The sequence below is a fragment of the Cyprinodon tularosa genome, unplaced genomic scaffold (assembly GCF_016077235.1).
Source record: "Cyprinodon tularosa strain WSP-4 unplaced genomic scaffold, ASM1607723v1 ctg263, whole genome shotgun sequence".
NCBI lineage: Eukaryota > Metazoa > Chordata > Actinopteri > Cyprinodontiformes > Cyprinodontidae > Cyprinodon > Cyprinodon tularosa.
The window spans coordinates 1,388,143-1,408,562 of record NW_024038967.1 but is presented as its reverse complement, the minus strand read 5'-3'; the positions used below and the strand labels follow the sequence as shown (position 1 = coordinate 1,408,562).

The 20,420-nt window shown below is 38.6% G+C and overlaps 1 protein-coding gene across 1 annotated transcript; it reads right to left on the bottom strand.

Moving 5' to 3' along the window:
* Positions 1-788: 788 nt before the first annotated feature.
* Positions 789-20,420, bottom strand: adamts15a (ADAM metallopeptidase with thrombospondin type 1 motif, 15a). Its single transcript, XM_038289123.1, has 8 exons — positions 19,164-20,420; positions 12,510-12,642; positions 10,721-10,888; positions 7,821-8,104; positions 7,576-7,753; positions 6,749-6,921; positions 5,043-5,218; positions 789-4,708 (listed from the first exon to the last, which is right to left on the bottom strand). The coding sequence occupies exons 1-8, from the start codon at positions 20,076-20,078 to the stop codon at positions 3,913-3,915; spliced, it is 2,823 nt and encodes a 940-aa protein (XP_038145051.1). The 5' UTR covers positions 20,079-20,420; the 3' UTR covers positions 789-3,912.

Here is a 20,420-nt window from a genome sequence, read left to right as displayed (position 1 = left end):
CATTAAATAATTTCATGATTCATTTAATTGTTTAACTACATTTGTCTAATTAAATCAGTAGTTTTTACTTCAAATTGAGGTTCTTAAAATGTTTTCTAGTTACATTATGTGTTACTTTGTTGCCATAGTATTTTAAGGATGTACTTATGCTTTGTAGTTACAACATAAGGAGCTTCAGTGGCCATAATATTATATTTACATATCTTTAAGTTTTTTAATCACTTGATGTACATTGTATAAATAATATTTGAAATCATTTGTTCCTATATGTATTACAGTTTAGCAGCCATTACTTAAAAGTAGTTGACAATGTTAATAAAGATTGCTACATGTGAGTGGCAGCTCATTGCGCCTTTCCTGTATAATCCAGTTTATGGCTGCAACTAAAGATCGTTTGCTAATTGACTAATCTGCTGAATATTTTTTTGTATTAACTGATTAATGATTGGATTAGAAAAGGTTTCTTATAAGAGATTTTTTTTTTTACAAAACTTGAACCAGGTGAAACTAAAACTTTGGATAGAGGTTTGGATAGAGCATACTTAAAGACAGAAAAATGTTCCATCTTAAATGCAATACTTTGATATAACTTTTTTACAATTTATTTTTTATTACAGCCATAAGTTGTTTGCCCTGTTAGCTAAAGGCATGTTTAAGTGTCTATACTAAGGTTAACCAATAATCGATTACTAAAATAGTTGACTGTTATTTCAATAATCGATTAATCAAATGAATTGTTTCAGCCCTAACCCAAGCATTACAGAAGGGAAAAATGACAATGCAAAATATTTCAATTAATTGCTTTATTTTGGAATAAATATGCAGAAGTCAAAGAAAATTACAAACGCATGTGAAAAAATACCTGTTTTTTGCACAGAGCTGAGTAAATGTATACATAGTATACAGTACAGCTCATGTAAGTCATTGTTTTCTTTTGCTGTACAACATGCAAAAGCTGGTTAAAACATAGAAGAAAGAACCTACCTTCCAGTTAATATAAAAAAACAACATCAAGCGGTTTGTGACAAGATGGATCTTATATTATTGGATGGTTTAATCTGTTGTCTTAAAAATAAGAAAATAAATTGCTGGATTATATCAAGTCTTCTGGGAGAACAAGTTAGTTCAGACTGAAGGGCGGGGAATAAAATATACTAGGATAACAACATTCCTTCTGTGTTCTTTATTTTCTCATTGACATTAAATTATTTGCGGTAACTGTTCCAGACAGGCTTGAGGTAACAGGCTTAAGGAATGACTGATGACGACAAAATGTAAAGATAAATGAAGGTCAAACAAGGGCCACAATGAAACATGCAGGAAACTGAAAGGAGGGAGGGGACTCACTCTGGTAAAGTAAACTCAGATTAAAAGCCTTTGCACACCAAATCCATATTTTTCATACAACTTCTTTGCACATTAAACAAAAATATATATCTATCATGTTAATGACATTAGTGCACTTCACAGTTTTTAAATGGTCATGAGGTTTAATTTGTATTTTTTGATTCATTTGTATCATCTATATGTTCTTTAGAGAGTTGTTTTAATGGTCAGATATCCTTTTCTAAAATGGCATCTAGCCAACAAAATCAGATAAGAAAGACAGAGAAAAGATCCAGAGAAAAATAGTTTAGGACTGAGTGCAGAAGGTAAATGACCCAAAGGTGGTTAGTGTTGCAACAGCGCCGATTAATGAGGATACAAAGATGCAGCACTATGAATTAAGTTTTTTTTCTTTTCGCAAACTTAAAACCAAGTCAAAGTTTTAGCCCTGCTTTCCTTACAAACTATAAGATGATTAACCTTGCCTGCAAGCAGAATTCTCGTAGTGTTTGTGCGTTCACAAGCACCACGAGAATCCATCTTACCGTTACAGCTTAAATTGTAGGAGACAGTTATGCGGGAAGCGGGGCATATAGCTGCAGCCAAAGCTGCAAAGTCCACAACTGGCCAAAACAAGCATGGCAGCGAAGGATGTACACATAGCTGCTGCTGCTATCGCATTTGTTTGACAGAATCCACAATTTCCATTTTGAAATTTAAACAGCAAAACCATAAAAATATAAGTTCTGGTCTCTTATGGCGGCTGCTGCTATTTCATTATTTACTGTGATTGACTAAAACCAATCTTTAGTAGGCAGGCCCTGGGTGTCGCTTTACCGCAATCAGCTCAAAAGGCTCTGCTGAACTTCCCTCCTATCCCCCAAATAGACTCTAAAACTAACTACCGTAAGCTTGGTTGCTGCACATTATTAGGTGGTTCACAAGGTTATAAGAAGGTAACCTGGTGATTTTTTCATTATTTCCATTTTCCATTATTCCTGCACTGATTGTTCATTAATTTTTCACGAGTGGAAGATTTGACCAAAACTGTGAAAGAGCAATCATGTAAAATTTTACTATTTAATAGCAAATATCTACTCAAATTAGGATTTTATGCTAACCATTAGCATTAATATAAGAGCTTTTCGTATTGTTGAGGGTGTAAATCTTTATCATACCTCCGTTTTACACAAAAGATAGCAAACATTTCCAAATCCATTGTGTCTGAACACAGTAACTCTGGTTAACACTGTTCCGCCTACATATTCGCTTTAAATCTAAATTTTTTTCTGCTCTTATGCTGCCTAAATGGGATGACAGTGGCGACGGATATAGGAGTTTGCCCTGAAATCAAAGGGTTAACGGTTCAAGCCCTGGCTCTGCCTTTCAGTGTTGTTGTGTCCTTGGACAAGAATCTTCACCCGCATTGCCAACTGATGGTGGTCCGAAGGCCTGGCGGCGCTAGTGTATGGCAGCCTTTGTTTCTGTCAGTGATATATAGTTTGTCACACATCAGTGTGTGGGTGTGTGCATGAATGGGTGAATGGCTGTATGTAGTGTAAAGTGTGTAAAGTCTCCTGACTTGACCAAAGCACAATATAAGTACAAGCCATTTACAATCTAAATAAATCCCAGGCATGTCTTGGTATGTTGTAATGAACTCCATTTCCTCTCAAATAGCATCTTAAAATGTCAGTTTGCTTTTACTTTACTTTAAAGACAACATTTATACTGAAAATATCTAGTAACAGCATCCACACCAAAAACCTGATAGGTCTTCATACGATGAATCACTAGCAGGTCCAATTTGGACCCATCATTCTCAGAATTACTGATTTGACGTCACCAGCATCTCTATTTAAAGGCATCCATTTTAAAAAATCTACTATGAAGAACATAAACTTGGTGTGCAAGTGCATTGGCCTAGAACCCTTAGTAAAGCAACAACAGAGAACTAATATCAAACTGACAAGTTATTCTAAAACGCACCAGGAAAACTTATAGTCGACATTAATCCAGCTTTATTGCTTCAGCTAACCTAAAAAGATTGTAAATGTTATTTTATGGCTAAAATATATCTGATGCTGCTTTGGTTCCACTGTTCCTGAATGTTACTGTTCTGATTAAATAACGACTGTGGGGGTAAAACTGAAAGTTTGCCAGATTTGTCTGGCATTCATTCGGCTTCACCAATGTTTGGGGATATACTGTAGTTAAGACTCTAGATCTGGACTCCTTAACTATTGTGTTCTAAAATTGATTGCAGGCTCCCAGGTCTGACCTGATTGATTAAACATGGTCCATCTGTATTAACTAGCAGTATAGAGAGCTTATGTTTCATCAGCTATGGCTGAATAATTTCTTTGAAAGCTTAGCTGATGTCACTGAACATGAGCTGCCAGCATTTATCGCTTGGCTGCAGCTCTTTCATGTTCTTGTTTTCTTCTTAGCCTCTCCTTTAATGTCTTCTAGCAGTCCATTGATGCTGGACTCAACAACTGAAACCACCACAAATGACGTAATACTAGATGGTGGATTCACTTGGTCTCCTTTGAAATAGAAGAAAAAATATTTTGTAACTTCAATTTACTGACAAGGGCTTAGGTTACAGAAGTCCAGCTCCTGAGGTTTACGAAAGCCCTTGCACAGATCCCTTGGGAGCAGAATCCCAGTGTGGTCTTTGCAGTGGAGAGGTCGTCTTTTGAAGCCCTTCCCACAGGTTCTGGAACAGGGCGACCAATGCCCAATATGCCACTCAGCGCACTGGTCTCCACAGACCCTGGTGGCAGACGGTATTTGAGAAGAATTGCAGTCTAGCCCTGGCTTCCCATCTGCTCTTAAACATTGCACCATTCTCCTCTGAAAACCCCTACCACAGGACACAGAGCACTCCCCCCAGGCTCCGGATGTCCATTTCGCCATTGGAGCATTGTTCTTGCTGTAGGAACTTTTTAGATGATCTTCCGCTTTCTCATGGATTTCATCTTTTGGCAGGACGCTGTTCTTAGAATTGGCACTCTCCTCCTTCTTTAGTGTTTTGTCCTCCTTGGTCTGACGACGGAGGTAGAAAGAGTAGCGAATGCGAGGGGGTGTTATCTTTCCTGCACAGAGCACTTCAACGGTCAACGCCTCTCCAAGGGGCTTCACTGCCTGCAGGGTCTCAGAGAGACCAGTTGTGCCACTGTAGCGCAGCAGGCTGTTATTCACAATTACATCTCTCTCACCGGCTGACACAACATAATTCCCATTGAGAAGGTAATGCCCCTTGCTGTCCTTAACTGCCAAATAGTTGTCATCACTTCTAATTCCCTTGTAGCCTCGCTGACGGATGTCCACATTGGCCGCACCCACTGGCAACATCACAACGAAGTTGTAGCCATGCCTGCATGCCAAGATATTTTACAGTCAAATATATTTCATCAAGAGTGCAGCTGATAAAGTTTTGCCTGAGTAACAGTAGAGTAAACACAGGAGTAGAGTCTTCAATGCTGGCCCTCAGGATTCACTATCCTGCATGTTTAAGATGTCTTTCTGCTCCAAAACCTTAATAAAATTGCAGATTGCACTACCTCCTAAATAGGGGCTGAAAAAAAGGCTGATAGTCACCCATTTATTAAAGTTTAGTAATGTGGAGGCAAGAAACAACTAAAAACATGCCAGGATTGAAGACCCACCCCTTCCTGAGTGAGAGAGGCTGATGTCGCTGATTTACTCACACAGGTTTGGTGAAGAGTCCGGACACCTTCTTGCAGTTCTTGTTATCGCCACCACAGATTCCACACTTATCAAACTTCTTTGTGGAGCCAATCACACCATCACATCCAGCTTTGATACACTTTCCTTGAACACAAACGCCTGTGGAGTCTGGAGAGCACGGAGTCCCATCAACAACCTGCATCACACAGAGTTCAAGGTCAAGAATCAATATATACCCCAAAATAGCTCCCAGGATAGGTTGTACCTTTTAATTTTACACAGCCCTTTGAAATGAGTTATATAGAAGGAGATCAAATGAATATTTTTAGTAGTTAAACTTATTTATCAGTTTAAAATCAAAATCAGAAAATACATTGTTGTCGAGTTGTGTTTTAGAGGTACGAGGAATTTGTTTTAGTGATAAGGTGATACACATTCACAAGTAAATGTGCAGTTGGGATTAGGACCACCATATAAAAACATATACTGAGATATATAACATTTTGTTAAAGCTAAAGCACAAACTTGCTTTAACTGCATTAGATTTAAAGTCATTTATATGTGTAAAAGAAAATATCAAATAACGTACACTGAAATTCAAATCCCTGTCAAAATTCAACACTTCTATAATACATTTACTGTATCTTTAAATATGGACCCCTTTACAAAATTATACATGATATATTTATTTATATAAATATTCATTTTAAGGATTTCTAAAATTGCAATGTGCATTTCAAATGCTGCTACTCTGTGAGAGGGGAAGGGATTTGTGCTCCTTAGGTTTAGGGAAAGTCCTTTTAGATTTTGAATTTATTATACTTCAGTTTCAAATAGAAAACACACTGAAATCCTCTGAGGTTTATTGCTAGAAGAGGAGTGCTGCCTTTGGTCTTAACTCCCCTTTAAAATTTGTAACAGTCACGCCCATGAAGATGTTTGCAGAGACTCTCTATACGTTATAAAGTGCAGTGGCTGTAACAAAGTCGTTAGTTATGGCTTTATTCCTTAAAATCCCATCTTATAAATCTGCATTAGTAGCCTCTCTTCCAATCTCAGCCTGAGGAGACATTGGTCGACGCCGCTGCTGTAGGGGGAGTTACAGCTTACCATCTTATGATGTAATGAATCTGTTTTGGTTTCCAAAACGGAAATAAAGCCTTGCCAGGATGATGTACGATTCCGTGCCTTACGTATTTTTTCTAACCTCTAATATTCTTGAAGCTGAGTCTAATACTCCAATTTACAATGAATGCTAAGATTAGCTAGTGAAAAAAGGCAGTATTTCCAATAATCTCATCCCTCTGTGGGTAGAATATCCCATTGAAACTCAGAGCTCCATGTATAATGAGAGCTTTTCTCCTTAAAAGACTCGGAGCTGGAGTGAAGTGTGAACTTTGTGTCTCTGTGCTGCTGCTCAACGGAAACCCCATTGCCTGACGGACGGACTGTTGTGTGCTCTCTATCCCTCTCAGTAGTGAGACTGCAACAACAGTGCCTTGCAAAATAATTCAGTCATTTTATTCTGAACTTTGTGCGGGTGTAGGTAAGGTTTTTAGTTAATGGTCAAAAGGCAAAAGGGGTGGGGCTAGATACTTCCACCCACACCATATAAAATTTGGAGATATCTCTAACATGTGTTTCAAATTGTTTTTGTTTTTTTTCCTTTTTTTGTAATTCTATGCTAATTGCTTATAAAAATAAAAAAGTAGAGGTGTCTGGTTACCTTGGGAGACAAAACATAGAAGTAGCCGGTCCCGTTAGCCCTGCAGATGAGTTTACACCTGTCCTTAGGTGAAATTCCAGAGTACTTTGGCACCCAGATTACTGAGTGGGCAACACGGTTACTACTGAAAGTCTGGCCGGAGGTCTCGCACTGTTCCTCTCGATAAGTCTTATCTACAAAGAGATATAGGAGTAAGGAAAACATCAAATAAGCTGATGTGTAACAGGGCTAAGATTGGACATGGATTCTATAGAAGGAATATTGTTCCATTATTGTTGCGAGCAAAGTACATGTTTTGTCAATAAAAAAAAAAAAAAAAAAACTTTTTATAAATGGGAAATGCAATTTAGAAATGAAACTTTAAAAAACGTCTTTGAGGCTTTGAAAGTAACTTTGTTTTTTGTTTTTGTCTTTACTTCCAAAATACCACTTTCATCTTACTGATGACATTCTCTCTACTCCTGGCTTTTCTCTAGATTGAGGAGCATAAAAATCTTCATGGACATTAGCAACAACATTCTGATTGATCAATGTGCCCCTAAAGACTGAGGATTTGTATTGGGCTTAAAGTGAAGGGAATGTGATCTTTCAAGCTCAGTTTGAAAAAAAGAAGTTTTTATAAAAGAAAGCATTCAATCTAAAAAAAAAAATACATAAAAAAATGAAAAGGAATGTTACTTTTAAAATTAAGAAGTTTTTCAAAGATTAATTTCTGGGTTGCAATTTTTTCAAATTTTTATTTTAAAAGCATGCTCTTTGCTTTCAACAATAATGGAATATTATTCACGCCATAGTTTCTATTGAAGTTTTCTCTTACTGATTCCCACCTGTTTTAGGGCAGGGGTTCAGGCTGCAGGAACGATATTTGACCCGAACTCCGTGGCAGTATTTGCCTCCGTTTGATGGAGCTGGGTTGTCACAGTCCCGTTTAGAGAGCTGAAGGCCGCCTCCACATGAGCGGGAACAGGAACCGAATGGACCCCACTTACCCCAACGTCCGTCCAACTGAAAGAACAATGCCCATTAATAATATTCGCTGATGGTAGTAAGGAGGTCTTTCCTTCAGTTGTACCTTCACAGTCTGGAGCTGTTTGTCAGAGCAGACCCCTCGGTCGCAGACCTGCCCATCACCACAACGTGTCCCATCTGCCCAGGGGAAATGCCGAGTCATACACACCAGATGACCGTTGGACTTCCCTGTACACCACAACCGGCTACATGGTGGCTGCAGGAAGGGGCATGGCTTAGAGCTTTCACCGAAGGCGAGCTCACACTGACGATTGAGGTCGTAGGAGGATCCGGGCTGCACATCTGGAAGAGCCAATGTTTTCTGAGGCTGATCGAGCAAACAATCCCCTGGAAGACAAATAGCTTAGCAGTAAGTAAGGGTATGTAAAACAGTTTTAGAAACATCAAATCAGCTAAGACAAAAGGTTACCAATTTTGGTAAATGTTCACAACATGGTTAGAAAACTGCATGGTGGAGTCAACATAATTAATTGAATGCAACATTTCTTGTCAACTTAATGTCAAACTTCCTCTTAAAAATATCTGTTATCTCAAACCTAGAAATTAAGATGTAAATTTTAAGAAGTAGGTTAAAATCTATGCATTACCAGCTTTTCTGTTTGCACAGTCACTGCTTATGGAATTAAATCAGTCTCATTGGAATCTGCCTTTTTTTTTTGTAAATCGTATTTTAAACACTGAATTTTTTTAACACTGAATTTTAAACACTACATTTTTTTACACATTGAATTCTTTACACTGAATTTTTATAAGGTCAAAATCTGCCTGCAAACAATTTAGCTGCATAAAATTCGGCTGCAAAAAATGTGCCTGCAAATGTGTTGAGCTAATTTCATTGTCTAGAAGTTGCTCGACTGCATCTAGTGTAGATTGCTCTGGCTTGATTTTACCAAAAGGTCAACACATTTGCAGGCAAATCTTTTGCAGGCAAATTTTTTGCAGCTGATTTTTGTCCAGCTGAATATTTTGCATGGGAATATTTTTGCAGGGGAATTTTTTTGCAGCACAATTTTCACCAGATAAAAATTTTTTGTAAGGAATTTTATGTATAAAAAAAACTAAGTGTTTAAAATTTGGAGGTAAAAAGAATCAGCTTTAAAATACGGTATTAAAAAAATTCAGTGTTTAAAATTTGGTGTACAAAAAAAGGCAGATTCCAATGAGACTGTTTTTCTTCCATAACTGCTGACATCACTGACTGAAGTTTGTCGGCCATTTTTGTTGTAAATACCAATTACAGCCAGCCCACTCCATCATTCTTCCACAGGTAGTTATTTATACAGAGTGTAGAATAGCTCTGCTCTGCAGATGCTACAATCAAACGGAGAATGCAGGCCATCCTCAGAACACCATAGAGACTTGGGTAGATCTCAGATCTCGTTTTGAGAGAAGGAAAAGATTAAAATTAGGTTTTCTGTGCTTTAGGATTAGACTGTTCTCCAAATACACGTTTGTCTCAGAGACGTTTAATCTTGCCCTTTTTAGTCTGTGTGTCAATCTGGGCCCTGACCAATCTTTTTTTATATAAGTATTCATTTATACCTGATTTAAGATACACTGATGTAAAAAACTGCATTTAAAAAAAATAATTGAACAATTAATTGTTCTTCGAGATCCCCCTTGTTACCTTGTTGCCTTGGGTCAGCCCTGTGGAAACGCCACTAGATGGGATTTCCCCATGCACACATTAATATCCATTTGCTTTATTTTATTTTTATTTTTGCTTTCTCATGGAAGGTCACTCTCAGCATGTCCACACAGAAATGCTTTAGACCCCCACTTACTACAGACATCCTGACTCCAACCTATTCAGAAACCCACCAGCCCACCCTTGTTGCGCGACATGCAGGAAAATTATCCCCAAAAATTGTTAGGTTTTCTTATACAATTAGAATTTAAAATTAAAGGCAACATGTAAATTGTGCAAAGATGTTACCACTACATAAAAAGGCACACACACAAAAAAAGGCTATACTTTAAGAAGTTGGTTTTAATCCCTTAGAAACTTCCACCACTGCTCTTTGTGGGTTGGCTTCTCATCCAAAAGCGGTTATAAACAGAGGGGAAAAACAGGGTCTCTAACTCGGAACTGTTGTTGTGTTTTTGTGGAGTTCTTAACAAATTATAAGGCTTAAGGGATAATAACCAGTTGGCAGTATATTTGTTTTATTCCATTTCACAGAATAATTGGCAGAAAACCCAGACAAATGAGCTGATAGCAAGCTGCTACATACAGTATACACACCCTCTACAGCCAGTAAACTGAACCGCTCCTCTTCCTTCCTAGTCTCCCTCTGAGGAGGAGTCATGGAAAACAATAGCTAAGGAGGCTGTGTGTAGATAGATGGTTACAAATTATTCTGGAAACAGCAGAGCATAAAGGCTCCCTCAAAATGATGGCAATAAGTCTGAATGAGAAAGCCCTCCAACCCAAGAAAATATTATCATGATTGTTAAGAATCCCCTTTTTTTCTCCTTCAATAGTTTGTATTCTGTTTTTTTCCTTCTTTAAAAATTGAGGTGGAGAAAAGCACAAGATGTTTGCCTATTTGTGGTGAACCTGCATGGGAAGCATAGGGCAGACCCATCTCTTCTCCAACCCACATTGGTGACTCTCCCAAGACCAAACCCTGTAATTTGGGACACATATGGGTGCAGTTTTAAAATAAAATTTAAGCGCTGCTCGAAGGCTAGGTCCTGTGGTCAGAATTGTTTGGCAAACAATCTGCATCCCAAATGTATGAATTTTTTTTTTTTTTCCTTTTTGCCAGTCTTTACTCTGAGCTCTGCAATAGAAGGTGTTTGGTTACTCATATTCCTCCTCATCATCACATGTAAGTGTAATTAGAAACTCTTGTCTCAATGAAAAGCATTATAATACTCCTGATACGTTTCTACTGAAATCTATAAACATTTTAAGATATTTCAAATTAACATCCTCACCATGTCCGCTGTCCAGGAACTCGGTGATGATGGCGGCGCTGCAAGGAGACCAGGGACTGGTTCGATTGATCTGGATAAGCGTGGGGGACATCATGTGGTTTTCCTGCAGCTTTCCAAACACATCTTCACAGGCCCTCACATTATCATGGGGCATGTTAAACACATGTCCTGCCGAACACAAACCAAGTATCTATTATATACCATATAATGTGCGTTTAAAAGACATTCATCCCTTTTGGAGGTTGTAAAATGTTGTCATGCTATGACTTAAAATTTGAAGGTATTTAATTACGGATTTTAAAAGGAGGAGCTGCACAAAGCAGAGCAACAAGGTGAAGTGGAAGCTGTGGATGTAAAGGATTGCTGCTCTTCTTAAATGTCAGCCAGTTTTTATTCCTATGCAGCTTTTAAGTGGTTTTCTTCTGCCCTCTACTTAGCTCAACCTATAGCCCCTGCTGCTTAGAAATATGAACAGCATGGGCCGTTTTAGAAAGGGGCCTGTGCCCCTGTACTGAAGACATAATGCTAAATGTAATTCCCATGACGATTTGTGCTTGTTATACACTTGTACACTTTTAGCAGTAGTTGTATTAAGTCAAGATCAGAGTTTTGATCTGCTGTATTTGGGGTCTCTAGAGACGAAAAATGGTGTTTGGTTTTGCTGAAATATCAAACCATTAGCTATTAAGTATGCTTTTAGTTTCATTCTTTTGCTCTGTGTTAAAACACTGGCCACTTCCTGATAGGGTGACCAGATTCCCTGCTTGGCGTGTGACAGTTTTCGTTCCCACAAATCGAAACAACGTCCCACATTTGAATTAGTCAAATAAAAAATAAAAAAGTCAAACGAAATGTTCACTTGTGCTTTACTTAAATGCGAATAACGCAGAGCAGCAGTCATTGTCACAGAGCTGAAGCCCCACATCATGACCAACCTGGTTTACGACGCTCTGAAACAGAACATGTCGAAGCTTTTAATCGAAGTCTGTCAGTGACCCCTAAAAATACATAATCACTTAATTATTTTGCTCTATATTCATCCATATATTTAGAGTAAAGCAATTATTATGAATTAATTCATTTTCATTTTGTTTTAGCTATTTAATGGGATTTTTAATCTTGGAATTGTGCATTTTACAATTTAATGGTATATCTAATATTCACTTCTGGGGGTGGATTTCCTCTGGAGTTAGCAGCAAAGTTGCATTTCTATTGGTCATCTTGGGTTAGCAACAAGATTTTTATTGGTCAGCGTGCGGGTTTGTTTTGGGCTTTAAGTTAAGAGAATGCCGTCTGTGATACGCGATTTGAAGAGAATGCAATTCATAAAACTTAATTTGAATAGCAGAATTTGTAAAAATTACATTTGAAAATCTGTATAATTTGTAAATACAATATGTTAAAAAAATATCTTGATTAAGAAGTTTTTTTTAGGCTTAGTTCTAAATCGCCTTTTTTAAATATATCTATTTACATTACATGTTCCTTGTTTGCAACAATACTGTAACAAAATTCACTCCATAAGCAGAGTAAATAGGAATTAATTCCAGTGCATCCTAATTTTTTATGTTTTTTATTTGAACAATAATATTTCTATATCAGTAATATTTTTTATTTAATAGCACAGTTATGCACCACTTCCTGCTTGTCAATCAAATAAAATTACAATAAATATAAGGATCACAATATAGTTCAAATTAAACAGGCATCAATACCTTTTGACAGATAAAAAGATCTTTCTGTCAGTACAATTGTGCTTCAGATGAAACCATGTCAGAACTGGTCATACCAAGCTCGTGAGCGGTGGTGAAGGCTGAGGGTAGGCCGTCGTCCTCAATAACGGAGCAGCTCCTCTTCGGGTCGCACATGGTGCCAACGTCTGCCATGCCAAGAGTGTCACAAGACGAGGCTCCGCAAAGATCCTGTATTAAAACAACAACACATCTGAGAAGGGCCGAGGGAAAACAGGAGCTGAGTGAGAGAATCCCTTGAAATAACAGATTTTTTCAGCCACGTAGACACAGTGGAAACGTGTTGTAAACAATCAGAACTTATTGAGCAATTTCATAAGTGGAACCCTGTGAGTTATTATTATTTTCCCTCCAACTGCACCAGAAAATGTGGCACAAGAAGCAATGCTGGAACGAAAAAGAAATACGGTGCTTGGCCCAGTTGAAAGAAATACGCTTCCAAAGAAACATCAACACGATTTGTCAGATGGTTGCTCTGCAATTAAGGTATAAACATTGGATTTTTAAAAAGGCTGTCCCTGTCACAATTTTAAAAAGTTGGAGCTTTAAAACTTGAATTCAATTGGAAGAAACAAAATAGGAATAAAAAAGCTATGGTTTACCAGAGGATACAGTTTATGAATCTGCTGCCAGTCATTATTAATCCATGTTTGAAACCAATCCGGACCAAATGCTTTGAGCCCAAACCATGAAAAGCTCACTAGATAGAAAAAAAGTATAGAGGACAGAATATCAAACTGATCTTGGAGCATAATGGCCGGTGCCATATTGGATTACTCACCGTTATTTAATACCCTTGAAAGATTTGCAGTGAAGTGGAACAAACCAAAGATGTAAAACATGAAAGTGCTTTTTTGGAGATACACAATAAAAGTATTCTTGCAGTTAAGCCCATAATTATTCATACCCCTAAGAAATTTAGGTTTGCAGTAACCGTTAAATTTATCAGCCTGTTTTGATTGATTGGAACTGATTTTAACTGCTTGGAGTAGCTCAGCCTGAAGCTGGGAGAGAAGATTACAGTTTATCAAAGATAAACTGTGAAATTCCCAGTTTCAAATTTCCTGTCAGGAACAAACCTCTTGTTTTAATTAAAATAATTAAAACTCTTAATTTGTGAGAGGTAGACAAACCCATCAAGTTTAAACTCAGAGTAACTGCAGCTGAGGTTGGCTTTGAAGTGATATCACACTGAAAGACATAACACATCTGAATACAATTGTATTACAACTCAAGAAAAGTGGTGCCGTTCAAAAAAGGGAGAATGTTAAATCATGATTCAGTCTGTTTTATGGCTGTTGTGTCAGGAGCTGTGCTCTACAGACTTTGGAACGACTCTGTACTGCTCAGCATTGCATTTCACCACCCAGTCTTTAAATCGTCCCACTGAGCAACAGTGTTTAGAGCACACTGTCTTCTATGAGGTAACCGTCCCAACCTAGAACATTTCCATGCCAGAGCTGTTTCCAGATGACCTATTTCTGCATCCTACAGTTTTAACCCCGATCGCAGACAGTGTCCATTTGGACCTGAACCCCATAATCACAGGACATTTTCAGTGCTGGGCATCGTAATGAACTGCACATCTGCCTGGCACCAAAAGGCCCCAAAAACACTAAACTGGATGCTGGAATGCCCAGAATATGGACAGTGTGACCACGTCCAGCCCTGAAAATCCTCTGACGAACTATATACGGCCATAAAAGTTGGTGCCAAGTGAAGACCTTGAGTGCTTTAGACAAATCATTCCAAGACTAAAATGCAGAAAACCACAGCTGTTGGCCAGTGCAGATTCAGTCCAGATGTTCTCATGTGCGTCGTTGACATGTGAAAATTTGGGGCAGTTAAGTAGAAGAATAAAAATAATCAAAGAAAACAGCATAACAGGAGAGAAGAGATTGCCATATTTGGGAGTTAGTTCTTTGCTATGACCTACTTCCTACAACTGGCGTAGATTTGTGCTTTTTTCTGGTACCGGGAAGGAAAAAAACAACTCAAACTAAAAATGTTTGACAGTTTCTAACTCCTTTCAACTTTTGTATTCTATTTGGACAATATTATAGGGTATGCTCATGAGGTACATCCATTATTTTGATAGTCTGCTCTTCGTGAGTGCTATAGATCTGGAGAAGGCCTATTTTGTTGGGGTACTACAGGATTTAGGGGCTCTACAATGTTTTAAAAGCTAACTGGTTATTGTAAACCCAAAGCAACAGCTGTGTTTGCATTCTTGGCAAAAAGTCAAGTTTGATCCCAGTGTGGATTGGATTCCATCACGGCTGTTTCTGCTTGTGGTTGGAATATACCGGGTCTCATAGTTGTAGAGAGATGATAATCTGGTTTGTCTTTTGCAGATGATGTGACTGTTTAAATCTTTCAGTAATGACCTTTAGAACCCACTGGAATGTTTTTCAGGTAGCTGTGAAACAGCTGGGATATCAAATCAGTCATTTTAAGTCTAAAGCCATGATTGTTTTGTCTGGGTAGGTGGCATATCTCTGCCTCAAAGGGAAGAGTTCAAATTTGTTGTACAGAACTAATGCTGGAAATGTGGGAAGAGTGTGAGAGGGATGAACGGGTTTTATGAGTAATGATACACATATTTCTCTAATCTGTTGTGGTAGAGAAAGAGCCTTTTTTTTCCGTAAACATCAGCGGAAATGGTTACTTGCCTCTAATAGAGAAGCAACGTGGGAGCCTCCCTTTAGAGGTTCCCTAGTCCTAATGGGAGGAGTCTCTAAGGCAGACCCAGAACGCACTGAAGGACTGTATTTTGCTCTCTGGCCTGGGAATACATTTTGGGTCTACTAGAATGAATTAGAAAATGTTGACATAAAGAGGGATACCCTAATGATTGGATCTAGGAAAAGGAAAGGATATTGCACAAGTGAGCGAATCATAATGTGTTTTTTGTGGGACCAACAGTACCAAAGCGTTCATTCCATACAAACAGAGACAAAGAGATTTTTTATCTAAAAAGTTAATACATTCGATTACCTATAGCACAGTCTCTCTCCTAGGGGAAAATTCACAGATTCATGGTCAGATTAAATTTTTTGGCTGCTTTTCTACGGCAATCAGTCTGTGTAGCATAATGAGATGAGTAATTTTGCAACATTACTTTTAACAGCAATCATGCCATTAGTGGGATTTAAGCACAAACCACAGTTGCCTCTGGACAACATCAAGTTGGTCTTCATAAAACCTACGAAATTACTCTGTGTGCTGGTTAACAGCACTCAAAGGATCAGACTGAAACACCATTTAAATATTATGCAAAACTATAAAATATATACTGACTACATTTTACAGTCAACTTGCCATGAACCGACAGAAGATGCTCCAATTGTTGAACCTTTGCTCAGAGCTCTTTTGTAAGCAGAGAGGCAATGAAACAGTAATTGTAGGCTATCCAAAAGTAAAACTCTGATGAAGGAAGGAAGGAAGGAAGGAAGGAAGGAAGGAAGGAAGGAAGGAAGGAAGGAAGGAAGGAAGGAAGGAAGGAAGGAAGGAAGGAAGGAAGGAAGGAAGGAAGGAAGGAAGGAAGGAAGGAAGGGATTTTAACCGTCAATGTTCCGCTGCAGTAGAAGTATTCATGCCGATCTAACTTTTTTGCATTGTGTCATCTTAAGACCACAAACATCAGTGCTTTTGGTTGGGATTTTTTTGACAGACCAACACTGAGAAGAAGATAACTATGAAAAGGATGAGAAATAATACAGCTGTGAATCCAAGCTCTGGACAAGCTGGTGTGAGGAAGATGGCTGGTGTCATCCTGGAAACCAGAGGAGTCCTGGAAAGAAACCTCTAAGAAACCAGAGCTACAAGGGAATGATCATGGGTGGAGCTAGAGGTTGGGCAAGAGGTGGTCATGCCCCCCTCCCTGTAGTCAATCATTGGCCATCCGAGTTGCCACCCCTACCAAGGGACTTGTTATTCGTATACAGACGTAATTCACCACCTCCAGAATATCTTGTTCCTCTCTAAACCAGAGGGTGAAAACAGTGATACTGTTAAGGGCAAAATTTTTATTAATTTAAGATTTTAGTTTTTAGTATATTAACCATAAAATGACAGAAAAAACACAGTAGTTGATTCTTTACATCAATATACTAACATTGAATATGACTAGCATGCCCTTTTAGAACTATTTTTGGGTTTTATTGGGAGAAGGCAAAAGCTGCATCTGATGTAATAAAAGATAAATAACAACTAAACCCATTTAATGTATGTTTCAAGGTCTTTATGTATCAATATTGTGCAGAGCCTTATTTTATTAAAGTTATAGTTGAAAATGTTTCCCTGAAATGCAGGATAGAAATGTCAAAGTCAGTATTTGGTAACTGTCCAAGCGCACGACATTCCTGCTCTTCCTTTCCATCTCATGAACACTAAAAGTGATCAAGCTCAGTTAAAGCACATGTGGTGATCTTCTTTCCGCTTGTATCTACTACCTTTGATTTAAAGGGCATGAATGTGAAAATATGGGCATATGTTTTCTAGCAAGAGCTTTAGGAAAATCAAGTATGTCTTTAGTGCTTTATTTAGATTATATGAGTGTTGTGCTCATGTGCTTAGCTTGTGACTTTATACAAGAATAATACAAATTATGTCATGATTAGGGATGTCCCAATACAACATTGTTATTGGTCCAATATCGGGTAAAAAGCCAAAATTGGATTATATCGGCCTGAATCTAAAATCTCAGATATTGGCATGCTGAGTTTGATTTGATTTGAATTTTAATGCAACCCGTTGGTTAATAACAAACAGGTCAGTTGTCATCTGTTTGAGTAATATTTAATTAAACCTCTTTCTAAACTTCCACACTGCAGACTAAGTATTAAAAGTAAATATGATTCATGCTAGTATTGTTTCAGGTCAATATCAGTACTGGTCAGTTCTCACAGGTGCAAAATTGGTATCGTATAATTTTAAAGAGGTTTAAATTGTTGTGGTTGTAATTTAAGGTAATATGCAAATGTTTAAGGTGCATAAATACTTCTAAAACTGCATTGCTGTAAGTATTTTGATGGAAAACAAGAATAGAAATCTCAACGTACTATTTCTATGCTTAAATAGAAAAAAAAGAACATGTTAAAAGAAAGAGTTTCTGATGATATTTGACAATGTTTCATAAAACCAGCCTACTAATAGATTCCATTTAATCACATCTTTCAGAATTAAGAACTTGCTGAGCTGCCATTTGGTCTTTACACTCTACAAAAAAGGTACAAAAGCATCTGTCTTTTCTCTACCAAAATCTTTTTATTTTATTTTATTTTTTTCATATGAGGTCAAACATTCTAATCTGATTTTAATCATGTTTTTTATACTGCAGATCTTGGACTTTGAACAGCTCAAAAACATTAATTTAACAAAAATTAAGCAAAAATTAAACAAAATTAAAACAAAAATCTCTTGTAAATGCTGATTTTTTTTTCTTGTTGCAGTTTTTGAAAGCTCCAGCTAAAGCAGTGAGATCACTGGAGGTATGCTAACAGAAAAAGTGCTGTAATCCCTTGTTGCATGTTTTCCTGTGTTATACACCAAACTGGATCCACATGACTCATGGCTGGCCGGCTCTGAGTTTATTAGGGTCATCTAAACTGGCTGTGGAGCTTGTAACGTCATCCATGGATCCAAATCCAGGTTACTTTTAATAATACAGAATACGACTTTTTTTTTGCAGTTCTTTTCTAGAGATTTAGAGTGTGATGTATGGGCTCAGCAGGTGGAGCCAACACAGAGAAGATAATGGTTTCAAGATCAACTTAATGTCAAACTCAGAGGTCCAACTGTGCAGGCAGGGCAGGGCCGCTTGTTTTCTGACTTGGAGGAAGCAGATGGGGCAAAGACGTGGTGGGATGTGACTTTCATCATTCCCATAACCAATGTAGTCCTCCCTTCAGGGGCCGGTTTAATGAGGTGCAGGCAGGATGGTGGATAGGGCTGGAAAGCCCCCAACTGGAGGAGAGTGGGAAGGGCTGAAAGAAACAAGATGCTTCCAACAAGTGCATCTCTGAGGACTCCAAAGTTTAACATTCGACAAAGTTTGCCAAAACTGACAGGGCCCTGCTAGTCTGATGTTACATTTGACCTTTTATTTTGAAGGAAGTCGCTGCTCCATTGGCCTTGTGATACATCAGATTAAAACATCATTCTCACTTCCTAAACAGAGGTTTTATCGTAGATTGAAATAGGCGGTTGTTTAAGGTTTAGATTACTCCCTAGCTATTGTTTGCTCTATGAGGTTTACACCAGTGTTAGAGATGGGATGTGGAGAAGCACAATGATGGAAATGTAATTCAGAGCAGATGTTAAGTTTGACAGTAATCCTACCAAACAGATTTTCTAGAGATTTTTAATCGATGAGAGAAAGTGTGCCATGCCCTGGAAAAGTATCCATAGCCACAAAATCTAAGAGCTTTTATGAGGATTTTATTCTACTGACCGGCATGTTATAGTTTGGATGACTTTTAAAGATAGTTGTGTTGCACTTTGTGCACCATATAACATAAGTTTTTTTATATATAGAAAAGTTTGAACCCTCTAAAGTTGTCCTTTTCATTTAAACGTGGACTTGTTTAATTGTCCCCATAAATTCCAAGAAAATGCACTAAGGTTTGTGGTTAATGAGATAGAGAAAGATATAGGAGGTGTGAATACTTTTCCTCTTGTTGCTCTCTTACCTGTCTTGTAAAGAGAATAGCTGTGTCCCAGTAGTCTGGGTGCTTGTCGTTGTGTTTGTTCATCTTTTTCTGCCAGGTGCAAAAGTTACGCAGCGTCATGGCTGCGTTCCCGGACACCTTTGGACCTTTGTCCTCCTCAGATATGATCACGATCTTCACCACTGTGATGCTGATGGAGTTGAGGATGCTGGGGTGCCTGTACAGCTTAGCTGCGACCGACATCAGCGTTAAGAGGTAGTGCTTTAGGTCATCTCCGTGGAAGTTCACCATCGACTCGTCTGCAGCCAGCAGCGTCTCCACGTACCGGGGGACCGAGGCGAACCTTTTAGCCCTCCCCATCCTCTTCAGTAATGTTTCGTTTAAGCTGCTGAGCTCCGTCATATGCCTATACTTCAGCAGGGATCGCGCATCTGCGGGGCTTAGGTCGCTCTCCACGGCACACCTGGAGGTGGAATTCTGCTTCAGATCCTGGATGCGTCTGCGTCGGACGACGTGCGCCTGCTGCGCGCTCTGGGTGCCATTACGCACCGGGCTGATGAAATATTCCCAGCCCTGGAAGCCAAATGCACCATTTAAACCCTTGCAGAGACTCAGTGCAGCATAGGAATCTCTATCATCGTTCACATATCCAGAGTAGAAACACCGTCTTAAGTCCCTGTGGACACCAGGGTCTTGGATCCAAAACGCGCCTTGGACAGAGATGGAGGGAGCGATGAATTCGGAATCTTGCTGTAAATTGAGCACAAATTCTTGCTGAAAAGCTGCTAATTTTATAAAACGCTTTTGAAAACTGATATCCACCCCGTTGTCAAACTCATCACTATGGTCATCCAGTTTAATCGGAAAGCAAATCTCACTTTCCATACAGCGAATAAATTCAACAAAGTAGAGGAGGAAAACTGTCCTGACAAACATGTCGATGTTTGCATCAAGTAAAGAACGAAAAGACCAATAAGAAAAATATTTATAGGCTATATGGACTGAGGTGGGTAGAAAATCTCAGTGGAAGCAGAACAGGACACAGATGAGGAACATGATCCGCTAAAACAGCACAGGTCCTATGAGCTGACTCAGAGTAAACTCCTCCCGTCCATGACCCATTTTCATGTTCCACCTGTGAGCGCTGAGGCGACCGCTGCTTTCTGAGGATTCAACTACTCCGTTATTTTAAAATCTGGAAAGCCAGTCCTTCACTGGGGGCAGTCTCTCATTGGATGCATAGTTCAGATGAGGACTTCCACCTCTTCTCCGATTCAG